Raw genomic sequence first — 27,724 nt, 5'->3', positions numbered from 1 at the left:
CTATTCCTCTCCTATCCCAGGGCCTGAGGTTTGAGTGAGGCTGGCTCCAAAGGTGGGCACATGACCCAGGCGAGGCCATTGGAGTATTTCACTGCCCCCCCGCCCCCGCCCCACCGGACACAGTGATTGGTGCATGCGACCCACGTAGGACCAAGCAGGGTCATTCTATGGGGCTGGAACTTGACATTAGGTGAGCAAGGACCTCTTTTCCTGCAAGTGACAGTGCTAGGGCTGACATAAGCCTGGAGCTATGTTTGCCTCCACGTAGAGAAAGCCTGCCTAAGAAGAAAATCAGCCCAGGAGAAAGCAGAGCCTGGAAATGACAAGCCCCATTGTTAGTTTCTAGAATACAGATAGGACTAAAATGTGGTCTCTGTCCTCAGGGAGCTCATTATAGCCTCAGGGAGTAGACATATTTACACCCCAATTACAGTATAATGTAGTCACAGCCAGGGTACAGATATTCATAGGATGATTGAGGAGAAGGTATAAATCAGTTCATGGAAAAATTCCTGGAACAGGTGTTTGGAGCAGGGTCTTAAAGGGTAACGAGATTTATCCAGCCAAGGCCAGGCATGGGGAAGTCACCCAGATCAGAAGGCAGAGTGTTTCCAAAATCTGGAAAATGTGGAACAACATGCAAATTTAAGAAAACCTGTATGTGGTACAGTCCAACTAGAGGGAAAATATTTGGAAGTGTCTGTCTCTCTTGTTCCCCGATGCTCGGCGGTGAGGTGGGCAAAAATGAAGCCAGAGAGGCAGATGGGGGCCAGGTTATAAAGGATGCTAATTAAAAGATGAAAAAAAAATCTCTTCTAGAGCTGCAATGAGCTACTGAAGCTTTGACAGCTGGGCAAGGTGTGGCAGCAGCATGAGGGCTAGGAGGCACGGAAGACCAGCCTGGGGTACAGGGCCCTGGCCAGAGTCCCCTGCAGTAAGTTAGGTGAGGAAGGATGGAGTCCAGTCCTCTGCGAACACGAATGGTCTCTATTTCAGCAGCAAGAGAGAATTAAAAGTAATTTCCTGCATACAGTGAAAATAACACCGGTAGGAGCAGGGAATATAATAATTCAAATAAGCCTGTTGTTTTTAATCTATTTTTAATGTTTATTTATTCTTTTGAAATAGACAGAGTGTGAGCAGGGGAGGGGCAGAGAGAGAAGGGGATACAGAATCCAACACAGGCGCCAGGCTCTGAGCTGTCAGCACAGAACCTGACGCAGGTCTTAAACTCACAAACCGTGAGCACCACCTGAACTGAAGTCGGATGCTTAACCCACTGAGCCACTCAGGCGCCCCAAGCCTGTGGTTTTTAATTTTAGCAATTCCAAATTACGTTAAAAATGGCTCCTGAATTATTGTTACAATTCACAATATCTAAAGTACTTACCTCTGTGATCTGTAAATCTGTGCTTATGGTTCTCCCTATTATGTACATTAGATTAACCAGCGATTGTGTTCCATACCTACAAAGCAACAAGATGCTAATCAGACGTGGAAAATGTTTTGCAAGATAAAGCTATACTTTATATAGCAGGTAAATGCTAAGCGTACAGCCCCTATTGATTCCTATCTCCTGAATCTAAGCAAAATCATGTATGAATAAGGTTAGGGTCATCATTTAAGAGGGAATCTATTATATAGAGAATTTTATCAGCACTAAGGAAACATTACAGTTAAATATCGATTTGTGTACACGTAGTTCTAAAACTTTTAGTTACATATAAAAAGCTCCTAAAAACAACAACTGTTTTTATCTTTTTAAATGAAGTGGTTAGAATAGTGGTCACACACTTCAAATTAACATAATCTATAAGGGGGTAAGTAAATATGCAAAATTATGCCCCTTAACAAACAGTTATTAATATGGGATCACTTTCGGAAACTCTGGCTAAACTACCCTGAAAGCTTATTTAAAATTTTGAATTTGTATATTGTTTTTGGAGAAATGATCCATGTCTTTGGAGATTCTCAAGATGTTGGTGATCGCAGAAGGGCTAAGTACTTCTGTTCCCTCAAAGAGGCACAGTGACTGTAACTTCCCCTCTAGTTTAGTGTCCTTGAGTAGCCAACAGGGATCTTCTGCAATAAAACCCCAGGAAACATTGTTATGGAAATACAGCAGATACATACCTGCCCAAAGCCTTGCTGAAGTTTAAAAGGTAAATAAAGACTTTTGGATGCATTAAAGAAGAAAGAAAATTAAAATAGGGTTAATGCTTTGGACTGAACAAAAGAGGGTTGCAGTGACACTGTTTTATTGATAGTTGACGGTTAATACACACGACTGACTTACTTCAAAAATGTATACTTGACACTAAAAATTGCAAGACTTCACGTTGGCATAATATCCAAACAACAGTGAGAGAAAACAATGCTTTCATTCTTTTTTAAGTTTTCAGCTGTAACTTAAGCTGTGTCTTCCTGACGAAAGCGAAGGAGACATAGTCTACATATAAACAAATTTGTTTCTATAGGAAAAGAGGACACGCTTCTTAGTTTTCCATTTTTTTTTTTAATTTTTTAAATGTTTATTTATTTTTGAGAGAGAACGAGAGACAGAGCACCAGTCAGGGAGGGGCAGAGAGAGAGGGAGACACAGAATCCAAAAAAGGCTCCGGGCTCCGAGCTGTCAGCACGGAGCCCGAGGCGGGTCTTGAACTCACCAACTATGAGATCATGGCCTGAGCCGAAGTCAGATGCTCAACTGACTAAGCCACTCAGGCGACCCCTTAGTTCTCCATTTTTATTGGTCAAGTATTAAAAGCTTGTAAAACAACTCAAGAAATTTGGCAATATTTGCAAAAACAACAACAACAAAAAAAAACAAACAAAAAAAGCCAAAACAAACCTGAGTTCCAAACTTAAAAAAAAAAAAAAAAGGGGGAAAGCTACCTAGGGCCCTACCAGTGTGATTTTCTACCAGAGGAAGAAGACTACCCTGAGAGGCAGGGCTAGGTTTGAAATTATCTTGAGCAGTTTATAACTTAAAAAAGATGGGGACTGACATGTAGTTCGAAGCATTGTTCTAGAGATGAAATGAGATGCTATGTATTGAAGCACCCATCAGAGTACCCGGCACGTTTTATCCCTTACTATTCTTGCAAATTCCAAGAGGAGGTCTTTCTGCCACAGATGATCTGTCCCTCTTGTTGAGAGAGCCATCTCTGAAACCTTACTGAGCAAAACTATAAACATTACAAATAGTTTATCCTGCCAGTTGTCCGATACGTGCTCATGAACGGAACGTGCTCATGAACGGAACGACCAGAGCCGATGTGTGTCAGTTTAGTTACCGTTTTAAAAAACTGGTAACATTCAAGGGAGCCTGGGTGGCTCTGTCTGTTGAGCTGAGCATCTGACCCTTGATTTCAGCTCAGGTCACCATCTCAGTTTGTGTGTTCGAGCCCCATGTTAGGGGCTCTGCGCTGACAGCATTGAGCCTGCTTGGGATTCTCTCTCCCTTCCTCTCTGTCTGCCCACCCCCACTCCTCTCAAAAATAAATAAACTGAAAAATAAAAAAATTGGTAACATTCTGTGGTAGGGTGTGCACAGGGATTTGGGCCCCTCTCGTCTGGATCGCCTCCTGTCTCTCTCCTTTCGAATTCTCCCTCCTCAACCTTCCCCTGCCATGTCTGATTTCCTGAGGCAAGCGTGGCCACTGGACAAGCATGGGGGCACCAAGGCATCCAGCCTGATCCAATGACTGGCAGTGGGAATAGGCTGTTCAGAGCTCGGGTGCCCCACTCCATAACGCCTAACTTATCTCCATTTGCTTGTTCTCCATTTCTCTCTTCAGCTCCGTACTCCCCATGATGAAACACAACAGAGACAGAGTAGGAACGTGTACCAGCTTTCACGCTGAGGACTTCAGCCCATGTAACAACAGTATTTGAAGAAGAAGTCGAGTGCTAGGTGAAGAACGGAGTAAGATTTCCTTTGGGATCAGTTGAATTTGAAACTGATCACACCCTGCGTTCTGTATTCATGCAAAGCTAGGGTTTTCACAGAGGCTGCAAGGTCTACATCGTTGTAAGAAAGCCAGAAGCACTTGACCAGGATGCCAGGGCACAGAGAGGGTTTCTACCGCCTCCAGGAATAATGCCTACAAACACTACTGCCTCATGTCTATATCCACACGTTCTTCCATAAGATCTATCTGTAGCTAATGGCCCGAGAGCATTTTTCTGCAGCCTGCAAGATGTCTTTGTGGTCAGTGGAGGCTCCCTCATTGCCATCAGGACTCAAAAGATCATCTCCGGCCCAACAATGAACTCAAATACCCTGCAGCAACCAGACCAGTGCCCTAAACATGGGAGGGAGGGGCAGGACCAAACCAAAGCTCTTTTCCTTCGTACAAATATTCCAAAATACAGTTTCAGAGGAGGCTTCCTGGCCCACTTACTGTGACAGGTCCCAAGTCAGACACTCAGTCCTGCCCTGAGGCATTTTCTGGTGTCCTCTCCTCCGTGCAGAAGGTAATTTTTCCCAACTGCTTGTTCAAATCCCACACAAATGCCATTCTTCTCTTTGGGTTCCCCCAAACCTTCCGCAGCTCTCCTCTCCAGCATTTGTCAGATACCATGTCCTCGTCACCTCGTATTCCTGACAAGAGCTTAAACTAACTGTGCCCTGAGAAACTAGAACTTTCTCACTACGAGAAGGAACCTTGGAATCGATCAAATACCTTTCGTTCTATGTAAGAGGAAACCAAGGCTGAAATGTTAACAAGTAAACAATAAACAGTTGTTGTTTTAGTTACAGCTCCAGAGGAGAGGGTCAGAGAACTCAGTTTGTTGTTATCTGTTTCTCTCCCAGAACTTCTCTCCTGGCAAAATGACACTCTATGAACATTACATATACAGTTATGGCTATAAGATGCAGGAAAAAGGGTGTGGAAAACTCGAGATTTCCTTCCGTGGGGCTTCTTGGGGTCTTTATAATGCTAGCATAGACTGTGAATTTGCAAAAAGCAGAGATTCGAACAGACAGTTCCCAAACTGACGGTCTTTCTTGCTCACAGAAGTCTGAGCAACGTCTTCCATGAACAATGCTCGGTGGAACATACTGGAGAAACACTGATTTCAAAGCTAACTTGCTAGTCATCAGTCACGTTTCAGCAAACTCAGAATAAGTCTTTCTCACATAATTAAGGTAAAATTTAATTTGTCAGAGGCATTTTTTTTATTTATCCTTTCGTGCTGTCTTTATCATTGTATGGAGACAGGTAACATGCTAGTCTTCTTGTCAAATATAACTCTTAATTTTTTTTTAAATGTTTATTTATTTTTGAGAGAGAGAGAGAGACAGAGTGCGAGCAGGGGAAGGGCAGAGAGAGAGGGAGACACAGAATCCGAAGCAGGCTCCAGGCTCCGAGCTGTCAGCACAGAGCCCGACGCGGGGCTTGAACCCACAAACCATGAGATCATGACCTGAGGTGAAGTTGGCCGCTTAACTGACTGAGCAACCCAGACGCCCTTGAAATGTAACTGTTGAAATACGTGATGATTAATTGCTCTGATGTACAAAGAATTGAGTAAGCATTCTTGTTTCATGTTTAGTGTTTATGATAGTTTAATTATTAATTTGAACTTTACTTCCTTCTACGAATCCATAAATGTTATCACCGTTTATTGAAACCAAATTATTGGCAAAATCCAGCAAGACTGATGAACATTACAATTAATATGAAATAAAGAAAAAATAAATAAAAATAAATGTACTTGATGTAGAAAGCAAACTTATTTGAGTCTGAAAGACATTGTGTAGCAGACTCTATGAGAGGAGGGGGCTGAGATGAATTTATTGTAAATAGGTATCTGTTTTATGGGCATGACATTTTGTCGATAAGAGATAAAAATATTCAAGCCATGGATTAAAAGTTCATACATTTACGGGCACCTGGGTGGCTCAGTTAGTTAAGCGTCCGACTCTTGATCTCGGCTCAGGTCATGATCTTAAGGGCCATGAGTTCGAGTGCCACATGGGGCTCTGTGCTGACAGTGTGGAGCCTGCTTGGGATTCTCTCTCCCTCTTTCTGCCCTTACCCCACTCATGCGCGTGCTCTCTCTCTCTCTCTCTCTCTCCCTCCCTCCCTCCCTCCCTCCCTCAAAAGATAAATAAACTTAAAAAAAAGTTTATACATTTATAATTCTAGGAGCTCCTTGAGGTTAATAAGACCCATTTAGAGTTAAAAAGAAAGGGGAGGCATTCTCTCCATTTAATATTGTTATGCACATCACTTAAATAAATTGCTACACGGTGGACTTTTCAGAGAGTGTTACCAACATGTTCTCATTCTCTAACTACAGAAAAAGGGTTCTTCTGAGGAATAAAAGTTAAAATACACTTCAAGTCACTTAAATTGAGAGGAGTCTTCCCCACGGGTTGGTCAAAGGCATTTTGGGGGCTTGGTTGGCACATGTGCCCTGCATGAAGAAGAGAGGAAAAAATGAATTGAGGGGCTCATTACCCCCAGGAGCAGTGCTTTCCAGCCGAACTCTCTGTGGTGAGGACAATGTTCTACATCGGAGCTGTCCAACGTGACGGCTGCTTGGCCATATCACACTCTTAGAACAGGGCCAGTGCAACTACAGAACCGAATTTCAAATTTTATTTCATTACTTATCAGTTCAAATGTAAATTCAAATATCTATATGTTAGCTAGTGGCTATCATATTGAGCAATGCAGCCTCAGATAATATTTTGCTCAGGTGCCAAATGGTTCCAGGTTAAACTATACCAGAGTTGCCCGGGGAGCTAGTGAAAGGTGCAGATTTCTGCCCTGTTTTGGCAGATTCTGATTTTACTTATTTATTTTCATTTTTTTTTAATGTTTATTTTTGAGAGGGGGCAAGGAGCAGGGAGAGAGGGGGACAGAGGATCCGAAGTGGGCTCTAGGCTCCGTGCTGACAGCAGAGAGCACGACACAGGGCTCGAACTCATGAACCATGACATCATGACCTGAGCCAAAGTCAGACACTTAACCGACTGAACTACTCAGGCGCCGGGAAGATTTTGATTTTGAAGGGGGGATGGGTGGGTGGGCTTGAGGTCTTTAGGTTCCTTAGCTACTATAGGCGATTTCCAACCTTGTGGCTGGGATCACCTGCCTGAACGCCAGGCACCATGTCACTATGAGCCACAATGATAATAAATTCAATCCTCAGCACTTGCAAGGACATACTAGGTGCCAGGCACAGCTAAATACTAAGCCTGGTTCATAACTGTGAACCTCTGTCTTCCTCGGGACCCAAAAGTGCACGGGAAGGATCGGAGGAATCAACAGCCAGTGGTGATGACAAGTTGGGACCTCTGGTGAATCAAAACATATTTCTTAAAGGAGCTGCTCTCTCAACATTTTCATGCCCAAACTGCTACTATACTGTTTGGTAGGAAGCGTGGGAAGAAAACAGTCAAGGGCTGTAGCCAAAGCGAGTGCCCCACAGCAGCAAGAGGACAGGTGACCTCCCAGGCCAGGCAAAGCCAAGTGGAGACAGCACTGTTGTTACAAACTCCAGGGAGAGAGAACAGAAACGAAGAAACACCCCTGTGAGGCTGGGATCTCTGAAATCTCAGGGAACAAGGGGACCAATGTCAATAATTCTGATTTATATCCTAACTCCCAAATTCCCAGTAGGGCCTAGGAAGGAGGGTATTATTTTTAATGACTGAAGCAAGAAGGGAAGGATACCCTTTACTGCCAAAGTCTTAGGAATCTGAGAAAATTTAAGGAATTCCAAAGACCCTCCAAAGCAATGAACTTAGAAAATATAAAACTGGATGTAAGGTCAATTTTCTTAGTATGTGACTATGCTAAATGCATTCCACTGATGACCAGAAAAATGCTGTGCAAATAAGTCTCTACCTCCATGTTGTAAACTTCTGTTTTTTAATGTTTATTTATTTGGAGGGGTGCAGAGAGAGAGGGAGACAGAAGATCTGAAGTAGGCTTCACACTGTCAGCACAGAGCCCAATGTGAGGCTTGAACCCACGAACCCAAAGTCGGATGCTCAACCGACTGAGCCACCCAGCCGCCCCTGTGTGTTGCAAATTTCCCATTTAAAAGCACAATATTTTGGTATTGTAAAGGAATTCAATAAGTGTTTACAAAAGAAAAACTTTCCATGATTTTGTTCCTTAAGAGAGCTATATTCACATTCTTTAAACATTTATATTCTAAATATACTTTCTGTCCAACAAGGATAAATTTATTCGCAAAAAAGCATCTTCCACCTTTACAGGTGTTTGGACCTGGACTGCTGGCCACTTTGTATTTGCTAACTCTAGAGTATGTGAGCACTTGTAAGACATTATTCTAGGCTTTCAGTGATGTGATTAATCAGATATGATTAAGTAATGTTCTAGAAAGACCAGCCATCAAGGGCATGCTGATTTCTTTTTTTAATTTTTTAACATTTATTTATTTTTGAGAGAGAGAGACAGAGCATGAGCAGGGGAGAGGCAGAGAGAGAGAGGGGAAGAATCTGAAGCAGGCTCCAAATTGTCAGCACAGATCCCCATGTGGGGCTCAAACCCACAAACCATGAGATTATGACCTGAGCCAAAGTCAGATACTCAACCGACTGAGCCACCCAGGTACCCCAGCATGCTGTCTTATTTTTGCCCATCAGCATTTACTTCACCCAACAGGGGGCTATGAAGCAAGCAGATTTCATCTCAAAAGGTGAGAAATATGAAAAATTCAAGAATACGGAGCCCAGATATGTAAAGGGAATATTATAACAAATAAGACGCGAGGAAGCGATGAGCGTTGGTGTTTCTTGAAATGTAGCGGTCTGCTTCACAAAATAAATGAATGGGTGGTGTGCACTCAAACCAAAGCACATGACCTGCTCTACTCTGTGTCTCTGATGACAATCTTCTTAGTGGGCACAGTGGGGAAACTGAGGTAGGTAAGTATCCTATGCAAATCCATTTTCACATAGAAAGCCAACACTGGGGATAAGCGACCTTCTCTTCCACAAGTGAGACTGAATGCAAGCAAAATCATCACTTTCCTGATCCAGGCAAAGGACTTTTGGGACCTCGACGGGCTAAAGCTGAGCTTCTAGCCCCAAACCAGTGACCTGTATGAAAGAGAGGTTGCCTATTAGCTCCTTACCTTTCACTCACAGCTTGCCAATTGTTGATTAAAAAGTCCTTCACAATGTACCGGCCTACTTCAGATTCCGCCACAACTTCCATTATATTTGTTTCGTTAAAAGTGAATGGAGCTGCCGTGACGGCATACTCCAGATATCTGCAAAAATGCATGTGCAGAAAAGAAATATGCAAACATTATCCAATATAAAGAGTGGATTTCAACAAATGGACATAAGATCCCTTAGGGTTCTGAGTCAGCACACAAATAGGTATTATTTTAACTCCTATATGAGCACATGGTCTATTTCTCTCCCCTTGGTTTATGAATTGCATTCTTCTGCTAGGATCTTTTTATTTTTTAAATATTTTTAATGTTTGTTTATTTTTGAAACAGAGAGAGAACAGGAGAGGGGCCGAGAGAAGAGGACAGAGGATCCGAAGCAGGCTCCATGCTGACAACAGAAAGCCCGATGCAGGCCTCGAACTCATGAGCCACGAGATCATGACCTGAGCCGAAGTGAGATGCTTAACTGACTGAGCCACCCAGTGGCCACCCAGCCACCCACCCCGCCCTTTCTGCTGAGAACTTTGGCCAGATTACCTGTGAAGTATCCATGGGTCTTTACTGCAGCTCATCGCATAAGTGAGTTGAATCCTTTCTTCTTCCTTTGTTTTATTAGAGTACATATTTAACAAAAAGTCCCATTCTTCATCACTTCCAAAGGCAACGCCATAACATAAAACTACACTTTTAATCGGATAAGGTATTCTGTAAGGTAGAAGGTGCAATGCTATTTCTCATAATAGTCAATTTATATGTTTATTTAGGTTGTTAAATACACACACACACACACACATACACACACACACACACACACACACACACACATACATATGTATGTTTCACTTTAAATTCAAGTTAGTTAGCAGGGCGCCTGGGTGGCTCAGTCAGTTGAGCGCCCAACTTCGGCTCAGGTCATGGTCTTGCAGTCTGTGAGTTCGAGCCCCATGTCGGGCTCTGTGCTGACAGCTCAGAGCCTGGAGCCTGTTTCAGATTCTGTGTCTCCCTCTCTCTCTGACCCTCCCCCATTTATGCTCTCTCTCTGTTTCAAAAATAAATAAACGTTAAAAAAAATTTAAATTCAAGTTAGTTAATATGTAGTGTAGTATTGGTTTCAGGAGTAGAATTCAGTGACTCATCACTTCCATACGATACCCAGTGCTCATCCCAACAAGTGTCCTCCTTAATGCCCATCATCCGTCTGGCCCATCTTCCACCCACCTCTCCTCCAGCAACCCTCAGTTTGTTCTCTGTTGCTAAGAGTCTCTTAGGAGCCTGGGTGGCTCAGTAGGTTGAGTGCCTGACTTCAGTTCAGGTCATGATCTCATGGTTCGTAAGTTCGAGCCCCACATTGGGCTCGCTGCTGTCAGTGCGGAGCCCGCTTCAGATCCTCTGTCTTTCTCTCTCTCTCTGACCCTCCCCCACTCACTTGCTCTCTCAAAAATAAATAAACATAAAAAAAGGAGTCTCTTATAGCTTGCCTCCCTGTTTTTTCTTACTTTATTTTTCCTTCCCTTCTCCTACATTCATCTGTTTTGTTCCTTTATCAACAATAGCCAATGTATCCAAAGGACACAAAAATGCTGATCTGAAGGGGCATATGCACCCCAGTGTGTATAGCAGCACTATCAACAATAGCCAAATTATGGAGAGAAGCCAGTGTCCATCGACTGATGAATGGATAGAGACGTTGTGGTATATATATACAATGGAATATTACTGAGCGATCAGAAAGAATGAAATCTAGCCCTTTGCAACAATGTGGATGGAGCTAGAGGGTATTACGCTAAGCAAAATAAGTCAGAGAAAGACAAATATCATATGATTTCATCCATATGTGGAATCTATGCTGTTATATATTTAGAAGGATGTACCTAGAAAAAAACATGGAGATCTCAGATATAAAGATCAAAAGCAGGGATCTAGAAAGTTAACTGAGAAGAAATCATCAGATTAGCTTAGAAACTAAAGAGGTTTAAGAAAGAAGGAAATTATAATAGTTCAATCAACATATGCTGATAATTGAGCTTGGGCTCATATCTTTTTTTTTTTTTTTTTTTTTTTTTTTTTTTTTTTAGTAATCTCCACACCCAACGTGGGGCTCGAACTCATAACCCTAAGGCAAATCGACAGGGGGAAAAAAAACAAAAACAAAAACAAAAGATACTTGAAAAAAATAGGAGACACAGACTACCCAAACAAAAATAAAACAATCACTCCCAGAAAGAAAACATCAAAAAGGGAGAGACATTATTGGTGTTGAAACAGGACGAAAACAAGGGCAATCTGATACTACTCTTACTCATTCCCTGGATGGTTTGTCCAGTGTTTGAAGAGTTCTCTTGACAGCTGAAGACAGTCTTCCAGTCCCAACCAACACGCAGTTTCAAAAAGTTTTTCCAGGGCCACGCTTAAAAGAAAGCACAAAGAAAAACATTTTATTTTGCTCCGTTTACTATATTCATTTTTTCTCCCTGCCTCCAACTATGTGTGTTTCATAAATGGATGGGTATTTTAAAATATCCTTCCAATAATACCAGGTTTGTTAAAAAAAAAAATAGCTTTTGTGGATGGCAAACTTATTTAGGGCTCAGAGAAATATTTGCTGAGAGGCTTTCAGGCACCAAATAAACTCCCAAGATTGGTATTTTTTGAAAGTTGGGAATAAATTATTGCCATCTCTCACCTCCCGCAAACATACGTGGGAGTACACACTCCACATCTGTTATCAATTTATTTTTTCCTCCCTTTTACAATAATTTGCCTTATGGATAGAAAAAAAAAAAAAGAAGGCTTTGGAGTATTTGATCTAATACCTTAAAAATAAAGTTTTTTTCTCTCTACACGGAAAGGAGAGGGAATGGTTTCTTTCTCCCTTTGGACAATATGCTTTCCCTTGCTTGAATTTCTGTTTTGTCCTCTACTCTGTTTGGCTATTATGTTCGCATCCAGAAAAAGACCAGAGAATCTTGTTTTGTTTTGTTTTGATAGCTGAGCAGGACCACACATTATGGTTCAAAACAAAAATAGTTCAAAAGAATATGGCGAAGGGTAATCATAAATCCAGATAAGCAATGCCTTTGAGGTACGTCTCTCTATACTCCCTACTCTCTGACTTGGAGTCAGAGGTAACGGAACACCAAGTGGCCATAAATTTACAGAAAATGCAAGGGCCAAATCTGGTTGCTTCACCCTCCTGTTTCAACCCAGCCTGGCCTGACTTTCTGACAAGAAGAATGTCCAAGGCTGAAGGACCTCGGAGTGATGGTTCTGAGCATTCGTTTACACACTCACACCATCTCCCTACCCATCCCAAGTTGGCTGCCAAAAGACAGAATTCCCTACAAGTACACCAACTCCCCAAGTCACTCTGAAGACAACTGGCCCTGGATGGTCACTTCTGTCTAGTTGAGGAGAACCAAGGTTATGGCGCGTTAAGGTCTGTGCTGCCTGTGTGAACACACTTTTGCCTTCCTCTTCATTCACCCAACTGGCCTGCCCACTTAACTATCCCAGCTAGTCCTCGCCATCTTCCCTTTACATGTTTGGTCAACCCCATGTCCTTCCAGTCACATGCCCCAGCACTGAAATGTCTCCCCTCTCAGAAGGATACTCCTGAGAGTGAGTAATCACATTTTGTGTATTTTGTATTACTTACTTGGCCTCATTGATTTCAGCTTGGTGTTGACCAGAGCTGTAAACACAATTCCTGTACCACTGTAGATAACAAATTCCCTCTCTAAATCTAGAAGCCCCTAACTCCCCTACAAACCTTGGGTCACAGGGAGGCCGGGGGTACCACAGCCCTATTTTTTCTTTCACTCCTCCTTCTCAGACCATCAGGACAACCTGCTTACTCCTCTCACCACACCAATGATAGGAAAACCATTTGCAATACTTACACATGTTCACAAGTAAATGGCTTGGATATTTCAGCAGCCTCAGAATTGAGAGTCTAGAGCTATAAATTTCTGTGTCTACATGCATGTGCTTTGCAAATAAATTAAGATCCCAAACTATTATTTCCTATTAGGATACATGTAGCTCACCAGTCCCAGAGCTACTGTTCTCAAATTGCATACACAATCTCTCAGTGAAATCATAGGTGTCCAGATCTTTTTAATATGAATCTGGGAGCCTATCTATTCATACAAATCTTGTTATTGAATTATCACTGCTCCAAAAATACTTACAGGGCTAAATAGTCATCTTGTAATGCTGCCACGTTTTCACGAATTACAGTTGAATACATATTCCATATTGAGACAAGTCTCTTTAACAGATACTTCTATAAACAATAAGGAAAAACCTACTATTAATTTTGGCTTGCAACACTGGATTTGCATCATATTTCTCTTTGTCCGAAAAGACATTAGTAGAGAAGTGACAGATATGTCTTCAGAAGTTATCTTTATTTGTTACTATACGTATAACTGGTTTATTTTGTAACCTCTCTACATCAGTTTCCTGATTGGGAAAATGGAATTGACAAGAATACCAATAGCACAGTTTTGGGACGACAAAACAATATTACGTATGTGAATGCATTGCCTGGCACGTAGGAACTCAATAAATGTTAGGTATTATTACCACTTAATATCACCTGGAACATAGAGAAAGAAATGTAAAAAATATTAAGCTACTAAACTTTCTACCTTAACATCTCCATGCTTAGTATTTATACCTCCAAGAAAATAAGAACTGATTTATGGTTTGGACCATTTTAAGCCCTGAGTCTGAAATAAAGTTTCTTCAACTGCTCTATCAGCTGATGAATAATAAGATTATAAAAGTTATCCATTGAGGGAGCCTGGGTGGCTCAGTCAGTTAAGCATCCGACTTTGGCTCAGGTCGTTATCTCACATGTGAGTTTGAGCCCCATGTTGGGCTCTGTGCTGACAGCTCAGAGCCTGGAGCCTGCTTCGGATTCTGTGTCTTCCTCTCTCTCTGCATCTCCCCTGCTCATGCTCAGTCTCTCTCTCTCTCTCAAAAAATAAGATAAACATTAAAAAAAGTTACCCACTTATAAGACATCCCTAAGAACAAAGTAGATGTTATTCACTGAAATTTTTTAAAAACAAATACTAATTTTTACTTCTTTACCCAGAACCAGGCATCAGATATTATCAACAAGCCACTTTGATGCCATGAACAGTTAAGTGACTTCTTTCCTTGGTCACCATGCCCACATTCAAGGACCTTCCCACCAGCACTTTGGACAGCAGAAGAAGCAAAGCCTGGGCCCCTGAGGTATTTGTGATCTTGCCCTCAGCCTCCCCCAGAAGCTCGCTTGGCATTATCACGTGGCAACTTTCTGGTTTGTTTCTGGTCCCTACCTCTCCAAACGGTTGCTCCCCAACTGTTGCTTTGGTCTTCCCTGGGCCATCTTTCTTCTGATCACTGTTTAAGATCTAATAATGGAACTTTCCTCCTTTTATATTGTTTCAGTTATGATGTTGTGTCATTGCCTCATTAATTCCAATTTCCCTCTCTCGCTTGCCAACATCAAAAGCAGCTTCAAAACCTGCACTTTTTTTTTTCTGGAACATACCTCTCTGGTTAAGTGCTAGTCCTGTAAATCAGAGTATTTCAATTATGAGTATGGGGCTTTTGAAGTCTTTCTGTTTAGGGGCGCATGGATGGCTCAGTCGGTGGAGCTTCTGACCTTGGCTTAGGCCATGACCTCATGGTTCGTGAGTTTGGTTCGCCAGTTTGAGCCCTGCATTGGGTTCTCTGCTGTCACTGGGGAGCCTACTTTGGATCCTCTGTCCCCCTCTGCCTCTGCCCCTCCCCCACTCACATGCATGTGCTCTCTCTCTCTCAAAAATAAACATTAAGGAAAAAGCCTTTCTGTTTGACTAACAATCTTTTGGGAAGATAGTTGTTGTAAGAGAAAAGGCATACCATATCCATCCACTCCTGGATTCTTAGGGCACCTTTTACTTCACCAAGAATTAAAGGCCTTTCCAAAGTTCTCTCACATTCAACTCCTAGATCAGGTCTATGACTAAAGTGTTTTCTTCTAAGAATAACCAGCCGTCCCTAAGAAAACCAACGTATATATGGAACGAATAGACTATTACTTCCAGAAAGATGTGTTTCACAGATGCTGTCTAGATACAGAAAGAGGAAGAGAGGATTTTTTTCCAAACCCCATAACAAAGAAGGAAATTACCTTTAATAATGGGTACATATCATAGTTGTTCACATCAAAAACAAGATCCTTGGTTACCAGGTTCACCAAGACTGCATACCATACTATGATTTCATCTTCTTCAGCAAGGTACTTGGTTAAATCAAGGGCTGTTTCAATCTCAACATAATTGTTTCTGTTTGGTTCAAAAAGATACACACTCAAAAAAACCTCCACTTGCTAAATAATGTGCACACTTTCCACATTTGTTCCACGCTTCGATGCCTGATTTCAACAAGGTATGTGAGATGAAGAAGTTAGAGGGTCGAGGGTCCATCTCACTGATAAATGGAAGCCAACCCATGCCGACAGGCCCTCCACTGCAATTTGGTACATTCAAGTGCCCAAATTCTAGGAGGCTATGGGAAAATCCAGGCCAAATGTTGGACGGCTCATCGGGCAAAAGAATACTTGCGCATTTAGTATGCGTTCTTACGAGAGTATAATTTTCATTCAGCAAGTATTAATTAGAAGTCATTCTCTAATGCTCTGCCAGCTACTTGTGGGAACACAAACTGGTATGTAGGACACAACTGTCTACCAGTGGGGAACTTACTATTTCAGTCAAGAGCTAGCTGAGACTTTTGCAGAAGAAGCTGTTAATGAGTCCCAGAATCAAGTAGCAGAGGAGGAAAACACAGGCATGTGATGGAAAAGTCAAGGAAGGCTTCCTGGAGAGGAACTTGAGACGGGCAATGAAGGATGGATAGGATGGAAATGGTTGGAGAGAAAGAGGAAGGCAGCATATGACAAAGAAGATAAAGCAGGAATTGGTGTGATGGGCAGACCACACAACTGAGACACAGAATTTCTTTTGTGGGGAGTCAAGAGGGGGAGGGCTAGTATACCAGGTGGATGAAAGCTGCAGGGAACCTTGAATGTCAGGACCAAGAGTTTACGTGTGGCGAGAAGGTGTTTCAACAATTGGGGTAACATCAGGAAGTTGTTGCCGACAAACTTTATTGCTACGGTGCCGAAGGAGACAGAATGGTATTGAAAGGAACTGAATGAAGGCTAAGGCTCACGTAACCGGCTAAGTGAAAGAAGACGTGTACTTGGCTTAGCATGGAAGCAGTGGAGCTGGTAAGTCAGGGGAGAATCCAGAAGACATCCTCAGGAACAAACAGATAAGACAGGGTGGCTAGATGGCAGATGGAGAGAGAGGGAGAGAGAGAGAGAGAGAGAGAGGAGTCCGGGATATCTCTGATTCTTCAAGTTTGGGCCATGGGAAGTAGAGTGGTACTTCGACAGAGAGAAATTGGTAACAGGAGCAACTCAGAAACAGAAATAAAGTGCAGCGGCCGAAATCCTGAGTGTAAATGACCACAGGATAAACAGAAAACAGGAGGGGACAGGCGGAGTCGTGATCCTTTCACAAGGCTTTCCTGATCACCTTGTATCTGCTGGGCACTGGACGTGCACAGAATAAAAACGATCATGGAAACCAGAAGAGAAAGGTGAGAGAAAAGAACCATGATTGGTCTTTTTTTTTAAGTTTATTGATTGAGAGAGAAAGAGAGAGAGGAAGAGAGGGAGAGAAGAGAGGGAGAGAGCGGGGGAGGGGCAGAGAGAGAAGGAGAGAGAGAATCCCAAGCAGGCTTCGTGCTGTCAGCACAGAGCCTGATGCGGGGCTCAAACTCACAAACCTGAGATCATGACCTGAGCCAAAATCAAGAGTCGGACGCTTAACTGACTGAGCCACCCAGGTGTCCCATAACTGTGATTGGTCTTAAGGATGCTCATGGCAGCAGGAGAAACGTGAGCTATAGGAGGAGAACCGGGTTTGCATATCCCAGTCTCGGGAAGACAAAAGAGAAGTTTCCCAGAGGATGTGGTCAAAAGTCTCAAAGTCACGGATGTCCCAGAGAGAGGTGTCGGCGAGGCAGCGGGCAAGGGCATGTGCCATAGGTCAGAGGGGAAAGTGGTAAAGGCATGAAGGACAAAATAAATAGATATCCATTTAAGCAATAGGACAGGCCAAAGAAAGAGAGAACACACTGGATAACTTATCATGTATACTCCTTAATTTTATTGTCTGAAAATTTAAATTCTGAGCACATATTAATCTACCTGTTGAAATACTTAGCACATCTTATATTGAATAAATGCGATAAAGGTAAAATGTAATTCTGTAAGATACTAAAATATAGGCCATATCTCATTAAAATTATACCTATGGCCATCAGCCTAGGGCAACAAAACTCATTTCAAAATCTCAGTTGATTGTGTATTTATTTCAGGCAATTCTTTTTTTGGGGGGGTATGTTAGCTATTTCCTCAATTTACAGTATCACAGAAAAATACCAATGCATCTACGCTCTTCCTACATTTATCCGTTTTAATATTTAATGGCCTTTACAAGTGCTAAGCCTGAATCACTTGTATTTTTACCTGAGATTCTATTCTTACTGGAAATTTAAAAAATAATGATTCTTACACTTTTTGTGATAATCCTATAAATATTTATGATAAATATTTAAATTCTGTGACCTTTTCAATTTCTATCTTCTCTACTGCATCCTTCTAAAATTTCTCCTTTAAGGGGTTCATTTTAAAATGTTGAATTACGGGCGCCTGGGTAGTCCAGTCAGTTAGGCGTCCAACTTCGGCTCAGGTCATGATCTCATGGCTTGTGAGTTGGAGCCCCATGTCCAGGTCTGTGCCGACAGCTCATAGCCTGGAGCCTGCTTCAGATGCTGTGTCTTCCTTTCTCTCTGCCCCTCTCTCACTCTCTTTCTTTCTCTCTCACTCTCTCTCTCAAATAAACACTAAAAAAAAATTTTTTAATGGCAAGTTGCACTTCATCTTGTAGAAACGAAACTCCTTCCTCATTAAACACCAACTCTTCATTCTTCCTCCCCGTGGCCCCCAGGGAAACTACCCTCCCCTTTTCTGTCTCTATGCTTCTAACTACTTTAAGTAGCTCCTATAAATGGAATCACAAGCTGCTTGCCTTTCTGTGACTGGCTTATTTCATTAGCACGATGGCCTCAAAGTACATCCACGCTGTTGCATACCCCAGCAACTTTTATGTTATAAAATTCCACTGTATCCATGGAATTTGATCCTAATCCTAATAAGCTGGGCCCTGTATACAGTGAAGAACCAAGTTCATGTCATACTGATCTGGTTATTTGTTTATTTTTATAAAGTTCTCAAGGTACACTTTTAAAACCATGAGTGAAGAGGGGTGACTGAGAGGCTCAGTGGGTTAAGCGTCCGACTTCAGCTCAGGTCATGATCCCGTGGTTCACGAGTCTGAGCCCTGCGTCGGGCTCTGGGCTGATGGCTCAGAGCCTGGAGCCTGCTTCGGATTCTGTGTCTCCCTCTCTCTCTGCCCCTCCCCTGCTTGTGCTCTGTCTCTCTCTCCGTCTCTCAACAATAAATAAATGTTAAAACAAAACAAAACAAAACCACGAGTGAAGAGAATATACTCACTTTGACAAGGAAAAGGCATCATCGATCATCTGCAGTCTGTGAATAACAGGGATGGCCTGCAAATGAGACCCAAATATGTGCAGAAAGAGATGAGAACATGTTTTTAGTACCAAAATAATTTCCAAAATAGTAACAGCATTTCAGAATCAGCGTTGCTTACAAAGCACTTTCACGTGAATTGGCTCGTGTGCCGAGAAATGCTAATTACTAAGGATAGTCCCCATGATTTATTTATTATGCATCTGGTTTTGCTAAATGATCCCTCTGGACATCAATCATCAGGCTTTCAGCTGGTCGAGCGTTTTGCCAAAATACTCCCCGAAAAACGGCATGTTAGAAAATTAAACAGGAGGCCATGTTTAAAAGGCTCTCCAAAACAGAAAGTGTACATTAAATTGTATTATAATGTCCAAGTTGTTGCCAGGAAGCTTTTAGGCACAGGAAGCCTTACGCAAATATTATTTAGCATCATGTTGATAATACAGTATCGAATACAGTATCTGGTAAGCAAGATCCTGTCTTCTCAAGATTTTCCTAATTTGACCCAATCCACCAACAGAGCCCTTTGAATCAGAAAAGGCAGGGTCGACTGCCAATCTAACTGCTTAGGCTTCTGTTTGAGCTCCGTGGCATTGCCCGGCCACAGGACTCTGTCACAGCTTGAGTGGCCTGAGGGGGCCCAAAGCCTCCTATAGAATTCCTTCCACACCTCGCACATTTTCACAAGTTTGGTCCCAGAAAAATCAATCTTTACAACATATCTTTGAACTTCTTAGCAAGCCAGACTTCAATCTTTCCCTGGTAGCACTCTCATTTCTTTTCTGGCAGTAACAACACTTCAGTTTTCTAAATTAATATTAATGGCAGACATGCTGTTTCATTTGGTCCCCAATTACAGAGTAGAAATAACTGACCTCAGTTTTTCAAAAAGTAAGCCTACAATGGTTTCAAGAAATCATTGCTAGACTGGGATGACCTTGTCTCCGTAGCTTAAAGTGCCCTTAGAAATCAATAAGGATGTAGCTACTCTGGAAGATTTTTTTTGAGGGGGGGGAATGAGTGGAGGAGGAGTGGGGTGGGAAGAGAGAATTAGCGGGGGAGGGGCGGAGGGAGGGAGAGAGAGAGAGGGAGAGAGAATGAGAATCTTAAGCAGGTTCCACACCCATCGTGGAATCCGACATGGGGCTCGATCCCACGCCTGAGAGATCATGACCTGAGCTGAAATCAAGAGTCAAACACATAGACCATGGAGCTAACTAGGCACCCTTGAAAACGATTTAAAAATAAAATTTTATGGGGCGCCTGGGTGGCTCAGTCGGTTAAGCCTCCAACTTCGGCTCAGGTCATGATCTCGTGGTTGTGAGTTCGAGCCCAACATCCAGCTCTGTGCTGACAGCTCGGAGCCTGGAGCCTGCTTCAGATTCTGTGTCTCCCTCTCTCTCTGCTCGTCCACCCTGCTCGCAATCATTCTTTCTCTCTCTCAAAAATAAATAAATGTTAAAACAAATTTTAAAAAAGTAAAATTTTCTTATGAGTGGATTGTGTGGTCTTATTCAAAAGCCCTATAATAATTTTTAAAACTTACTATGTTCTGAAGGCCTGGCTTGTGTCTGGCCTCTGTTAAACATAATGCATATATCACCTTATCTGATCTTCCCAACCCTTTAAGGTTGGTCTATTCAAACGTCATAATACAGATGGGAAAACTGAGGCATGACTCGCCAGATAAGAAAGCCCAAGGTTGCACATCTGGTGATCGATGAACACAGTCTACCTGATGCAGAACCCCCACCAATATACTGTACTTTGTCTTCTGCTCTGTGTCTCAGAGAGCTTTCGAAGACAGAGACACCAAAGATATCTTCCAGTCAACACTCTAGCTTGAACAAGGCCATCTCAACGAACCGCCCACGGTTTCACAGCAGAGCCAACTCCGCAGACCCCTACGGCGGCATCCATCTGCACCAATGGAGATTTGGTTTCATGGAACCAATTAAAATCTGACTGATTAGACCTAGCCAACGTTTTAATATTTATATATTCCATAATGACTTCTATTTTGTGATAAAGTGGTGTTAGATTCTATTGATATTTTGTGAATTAACTTCCCTGAGGGAGAGTAGGAATATATATATATATATATATATATATATATATATATATATACACACACACACACACACACACACATATACATACACACACATACATATACATACACACACACACACATTTTTTTAAGTTTATTTATTTTGAGAGAGAGAGAGAGCGAGCAAGCAGGGGAGGGGCAGAGAGAGAGAGAGAAAGAGAGAGAGAATCCCAAGCAGGCTCCGTGCTGTCAGCGCAGAGCCCATGGATCTCACGAACCATGAGATCATGACCTGAGTTGAAACCAAGAGTCAGATGCTTAACCAGCTGGGCCATCCAGGCACCCCAGGAATATAATTTTTTAAGAATTAACACTTTCTAGCATATACTGAGTACCCATTAAGGGCTTAAAATTTTTAAACATATGTTTACCTACGTTGTCTCTAATCCTTGTGATAAATAACAGAAATATATTGTTCCCATTTTATTTTTTTCAATTTTTTTTTTAAGGAGTCTCTACACCCAATGTATGTCTTGAACTCACAACCCTGAGATCAAGAGTTACATGCTCTCCCGATGGAGCCAGCCAGGTGCCCCTGTTATTCCTATTTTAAAGTGAAGATATGGAAACGGAGCATTTAAGTAACTTGTCTAAGATCACAAAACTAATAGTTAATAGGAAAATGTATTCTGATTTTCACCTAGAAACGTAAAATTGTTGTAGAAAAATGATATTAATGTTCAAAAATAATACGTTCAACCCAAACCTCCCCTTTCTAAGAATGAGGGAGAAAAAGTCCTGTATGGCATGGTGTGAGAGGTGGCAGCGAGGGTAGAGTTCCTCCCACCAGACAGGTTTATGAACGCTTAACTCTAGGGGCGTCCGAGGGGCTCAGTCGGTTAAGCCTCTGACTCTTGATTTCAGCTCAGGTCACGATCTCATGGTTTGTGAGTTTGAGCCCCAGGTCAGGCTCTGTACTGTCACTGCAGAGAGATTCTCTCTCTCTCCCTGTCTCTCTGCCCTTCCCATGCTTTCTCTCTGTCTCTCAAAATAGATAACTTTAAAGAAAAAAAAAAAAAAAGAAGACTCCAGAGTGCAATATTAATGTTATTTAATAACAGGCATAAAATAATCTTACCTTAGGATCTTTTTCAAGCTGTTGTTTTAGCTTTTTCCAACCTACGTTATCATAGTTAACTCTGTAATATCCAGTCATATTCAAATTTAGAATCACCCAGTCGTGATCAGAATCTGAAACTTGCATTTCAGGGAATATTTCTACAAAGGAATATGGGAAAAGTATGAAATGGTCCATCTAAAAAATATTCCCGTAATTGTTTATACTATATCCTCTTAATCCTAAATAGTAAACCCAGTAAATCCAACAAAAAAAAGAGAAAGGAATTCTAAAACATATACTGATCTTACCATATGTATTTTTTCACAAGTAATGGCTTTGATTTAAAACTTTTCTTTATGGCTCTGTGTTCAACCAGAATGATATAACATTTTACTTTAAAGCAAGACAGCTTTTCAAAAGCTATATGCTTCAACATTTTATTCCCTTCCTTGATATATGTGTGTGTGGGTGATATATATTCATGCATGTATGTGAAAATATTTTAAAAATGTGTTACTTACTGCTGCTTTTATCTAGCCAAACTAGAGACTGTGTGATTCCATTTTTTATCCAGAGAATAGGTACAATCCATGTGTCGCTTATTTGGAAAAAGAAAAAAAATTTCAGTTTATTCTCACAGATAAGATATAAACTCTGAGCCAATATTAAATGAGATCATAAAATAACAGACAGAACCCGAATTCTTTGGTCATTTTCTCTGGATCTGCAAGGGTTTGCTCTTAGGATTATTCAATGTGGTTTTTATTTAATTTAATTATTTATTTAATTTTTGTTTCAATGCTCATTTATTTCTGAGAGAGAGAGAGAGAGAGAGAGAGAGAGAGAGAGAGAGACAGACAGACAGCGTGAGCACACGAGCAGGGGAGGGGCAGAGAGAGGAGACATAGAATCCCAAGCAGGCTCCAGGCTCCCAGCTGTCAGCACAGAGCCCGACTCGGGGTTGGAACCCCTGAACTGTGAGATCATGACCTGAGCCGAAGCTGGACGCTTAAACGACTAGGCTACCCAGGCGACCCCATTCAATGTTGTTTTTATAAGCCAGTTTTGCTTTGACCATCTGTTTACTCTTTTATTTCTTCTTTACTTTTTCTTACAACTTAAAGTAGCTACTAAGACTATCTTGTATCTGAAACTTTCTTTTTTTTTTTGTATCTGAAACTCTCAAGGCCTGTTTATATTAAATTACAGCTACTTGGCCTCACTGGGGGGGTTGTCCAAATGCTGTAGACAGACCCAAATTCATCCGTGCCAAGAGAGGCCAAGAGTAATTTAAGAAGAAAAAGCTTGACAAACATTTCAAAATGCTTTTCTGCCTCAAGCTTTCTCCCCATCTGAAAAGTGTTCAGCACGGATCAGCCAGATTATTCATATTTACTGAATGCCGACATTCTTCCCACATTGGTAGACGTGACCTGGAGGAAGCTGATGACCACGAGGAGGACATTAGTCATTTGAAGAGTCACACTCCTCGGAGTTTGGGCAAGACTTGCCATCTGGCTCAAACGCTCACAAGCCTGGTTTCTCAAAAGACTTCGAACGAGGGTGTGTTGTTGATCTAATTGCTAAGGCACACATCTTCTCAAAAGTCACGGAGCCTTGATGAGCACAGGGTGATGGATGGGAGTGTTGAAATCACTGTATTGTAGGTTCACAACTAATACAACACGGGACGTTAACAAAGTGGAATTAAAATAAAAGCTTAAAAAAAAAAAAGCAAGTCACAGAATAGCAGCATGGTGAGGGAACTTCAGTTCTCCTCTTTCTTTCTCCTGGGGTTTTAGAGGAAGAAGACGATGGCCTGCATACCACAGTGATGCTGTTTGAAAATTACTCCCTCGTGTGTACCCCTAACTCACCACAGTGAGAAGTGAATATCAGAACTTTATCAAACACCCTGGAACATTCTCTAACAAGTTAAGAGAGGGAAGGGAAGGGAAATAGGGGAAGAGATGGGCGCTAGGCTGCCTTATACTCATTTTTTCATTTCATTTTAACAACAGTCCCCTGGGATATACGCTGTCACATTTACTTTATAGCTAAGGCAACCGCAACTCAAGAGATTTTTAAAATTAGACTTACCTAAGGTTTGAATTTCGGGGAAGTTGATATATAAACCCAGGTGTCAGGGAATCTAAAGGCCCTCATTCTAATATTATAGGCATGGCGATAAATACACACGTACGTGTACGTGCGGACATGCACAGAATGATTTCTCAAGGATACAGTGACCGTTCGATTCTGTTTCTAGGGAAAAGAAGACAGCTGTGCTGCAGGATCCTCTTTTCTCTCAACTAACATGAGGCCATGCATGGTTCTACTTTCTTGTCTCTCACCCAGAATCCTGAGTAAATGCATTCCTTCTGTCTGAAGGACGAATAAAATGCATAACCCCCAAAGCACTGGCTGCTGGTGTCATCCTAAATGCCAGGGGAGGGGCACTGCCTTGAACCCTTCAGTGCAGGTCTCTGGCCTTGCTTAGGACATCAGGGGCTCTGCCTCATCCCAGCACCCCAGGAACAACACCCTGCATGGACCATGAAGTTGCCATCCCAGAGCCTCTCTGCAGAAGAGTGTGTACCCAGCTGGAATTATATGCTTCCTCACCCACAGGCTGCTTTCCATTTGATCAGAGAGCTCTACCCCCAAGGAAGGTGAGTACAGAGAAGCAAATGTACCTACTTGTGGGTTAGGAGAGTCTGATTTTTAACCTTTCCAAGATAAAATGGTTCCTGTTTCATGGCACCAGTAGATACATTTAAGGTGATGACTGGAAAACCACTCTGGTGTGTCCAACGGTCCATTATGCTTTTTACTGGTGCTGGCAAAAGAATTTTACTCTGGTCGTCTACGACCTGTTTTAGAAAATCATCACAAGAGCAGATATTTACCATCAAAATCTTCTGCCTAAAAGAAACTACCTGGCTATTCTGTTCCTCATCTATGCAGTGATTCCCAGTGGGTGATCTTCGGGGCCAAATTCAGAACCCTATTGAACTCTATATGTGAATGAATCCTTAGTGTATTCATTCATTCATTCATTCATTCATTCAACATGAGTCAGGAAGTAGGACAATTACCATTTGAAAATGCCTCCATAAATCATCTTGCTCAGCATTTGAGTAAGAAAATGTCTTCAAATATGACTAAAAAATAGAAGAATGGAAAAGCGAAGGTTAAAATAAATAACATGCCTAAACCATGTAAGTCTACTTCCTGCCAAGTAACAACAATTTTGCAAACTCACCTTGAGTGCACTGATAAATACATTCTCATTCAGAAAGCTAGAAAGCATTCGGGCCAAAGATGCTCCCTAAGACATAAGAAACAGTCCATCATTTGAACAAATTCAATATATAAAGCCAACACATGCCATTCTGATGAGCAATATTCTGGGCTTTTCTCCTCATTGCTTTGTGGACTTGAGTTGAATGTTTGGGTTATGCCCAAATTGCTGATAAAATAGTAGACTGTCATTAATTACTAGGTAAAAAGTGAACAAATGTCCTACATATAAGGAATTCAGGGGGCATCTGGGTGGCTCAGTTGGCTAAGCACCCGACGTCGGTTCAGGTTATGATCTACGGTTTGTGAGTTCGAGCCCCATGGCGGGCTCTGTGCTGACAGCTTGGAGCCTGGAGCCTGCTTTGGATCCTGTGTCTCCCTCCCTCTCTGCCCCTCCCCTGCTCATTCCCTCTTTCTCTCTCTCTCTCAAAAATACATAAAGATTAAAAAAATTTTAAAAAAAGAATTCAGGATACACAACATGTTTTAAGCTGAGATATTTACATGGTAAGAATAAATTTCCACCAAACAGAAGGGTTCTCCTTAAAAGCAGCAAGTTGTCTCAGTGTTTTTATAATGATGGATGGTACTGAGCACCTAAAATGGGCTTGATTAATGTTTGCTAGATGAGAATTGATTTATCCACCTCTTCTGAAATGCACCCACTGAATAAAATCACAGTTATTTGTATCAAAAGTTTTCTAGTATCCTATTAATCTATTATTCTTAGAATCCACTTTATGCACCTTCATGCGAGAGTGCAAAACAAAAGAAAATATGTAACTAATTTTACCTTGTTGTAAGTAAATAAGTCAAAGAGTTCATTTATTTCACTGGTTTCTGTGAAATTTTCCACCTTCAAGGACACAGCTCTAGACACCAGGGCGTGATCTTCACTGAGGACATGATGTAAAATGTTAGAAAAAAAGACTTCATTCTAAAAGGAAAAGAGTGAGCAGCATTAACTTCTCAGGTTTCACAGAAACACAAAATCCAAATGCTTTCAAAATACTTACAAAAAATACTTTCAAAAACTGACACAGAAGAGGGGACAAAAATCATTCCGATGTGCTCTATGAGCTGTCGTATGCCAAATAAGTTAGGAATCCTTGAATAACAAAATTCTAAGCTACTTTCCTTCCCCTTGAATAGCCCTTTTTATTTCAATGAAAACAAACAAACAAACAAACACCAAACCCATTACAAAGTTGATGTGTTTTCCAAGAGAGCTTATCTACATTCCCCCAAAGCAGATCCCTGGCCATACAGACAGGACCTACCAGAGAATAGCATCTTTAGGTGGTTTTAATTCTCTAGAATTTTATTGGTTATTTTATTAGTAACCCCTTAAAATGGATCAACCTCTCTTATATGAACATTTGCAAACCAAAACCAGGCCAGATTTACAAATCCAACGATGATGTCAGAATTTGTAATTGGAAATAAATCCACAGACTGGAGAGTACGGCTTACAGATCATGCATTATGAGACGACAACTTATTATATTTTAATGAGAAGTACAGAACTCTGCAAAAAAAAAAAAAAAAAATAGGGGCGCCTGAGTGGTTCAGTCAGTTAAGCATCCGACTCTTGGTTTCAGCTCAGGTCATGATCTCGCAGTTCGTTTGTTTGAGCCCCGCATCACGCTCCATGCTAATAACATGGAGCCTGCCTGGGACTCTCTCTCTGCCTCTCTCTCTGCCCTTCCTCCACACTCTCTTTCTCTTAAAATAAATAAACTTAAATAATTTTATTAAAAACAAATAGACTTCTCTCAGACACATGACAAAGGGCATTTCTTTTTGGAAGGAAAAATAAAAGGAAAACCAAGGTACAGCCAGAAAGGTGCGTGGGACAGCAAAGCTGAAGAAAGGATAGTGGTTAAGAAGAGACAGAGACAGCTGGCTCAGACCCCACAGAGCTGGGCGAGCCCCCTAGTAATCCACAAGAAGCCTCAACTCCCCAACGGCTATCTCTGGGGTCCCCAAGCTGACTCCTTCAATTTCTGCCTGCTTCCATTAGCCAATGTTCTAACCAACTCTCTCCTTTTTCATTTACTAACACCACTGATTCTGTGATTATCAAATTCTGCTCTGCTAGAAATGAGAAAGCCTGTCATTTAGACCAGTGCATCTCAAACTTTAATGTGAATAAGGATGCCTTGTGGATCTGATCACAATCAAACATGTGTGAATTCAGGGGCACCTGGGTGGCTCAGTCGGTTAAGCGTCCAACTTTTGCTCAGGTCATGATTTCGGGGTTTGTGGGTTTCAGCCCCACATCGAGCTCTGTGCTGACAGCTCGGAGCCTGGAGCCTGCTTCGGATTCTGTGTCTCCCTTTCTCTCTGCCCCTCCCGTGCTCATGCTCTGTGTCTCTCTCTCTCTCTCAAAACTAAACATTAAAAAAATAAT

The 27,724-nt window shown here is 41.8% G+C and overlaps 1 protein-coding gene across 1 annotated transcript in view; it reads right to left on the bottom strand.

Moving 5' to 3' along the window:
- The window catches only part of LVRN (laeverin), a 78,074-nt gene that overhangs the window by 8,934 nt on the left and 41,416 nt on the right, over positions 1-27,724 (bottom strand). The window contains exons 7-19 of the mRNA XM_042982616.1: positions 26,105-26,248; positions 25,274-25,339; positions 25,107-25,172; positions 24,709-24,881; positions 22,530-22,606; positions 22,027-22,166; positions 18,800-18,855; positions 15,344-15,497; positions 13,362-13,456; positions 11,471-11,578; positions 9,709-9,876; positions 9,127-9,264; positions 1,391-1,466 (exon numbers count right to left, since the gene is read on the bottom strand). Of these exons, the coding sequence (XP_042838550.1) occupies positions 1,391-1,466; positions 9,127-9,264; positions 9,709-9,876; positions 11,471-11,578; positions 13,362-13,456; positions 15,344-15,497; positions 18,800-18,855; positions 22,027-22,166; positions 22,530-22,606; positions 24,709-24,881; positions 25,107-25,172; positions 25,274-25,339; positions 26,105-26,248 (1,461 nt within the window). The remainder of the gene's footprint in view (positions 1-1,390; positions 1,467-9,126; positions 9,265-9,708; positions 9,877-11,470; positions 11,579-13,361; positions 13,457-15,343; positions 15,498-18,799; positions 18,856-22,026; positions 22,167-22,529; positions 22,607-24,708; positions 24,882-25,106; positions 25,173-25,273; positions 25,340-26,104; positions 26,249-27,724) is intronic.

The sequence above is a fragment of the Panthera tigris genome, chromosome A1, assembly GCF_018350195.1.
Source record: "Panthera tigris isolate Pti1 chromosome A1, P.tigris_Pti1_mat1.1, whole genome shotgun sequence".
NCBI classification, from domain to species: Eukaryota; Metazoa; Chordata; class Mammalia; order Carnivora; family Felidae; genus Panthera; species Panthera tigris.
Note: the sequence above shows the minus strand (reverse complement) of the source record. Positions and strands in the feature narration are given on the sequence as shown.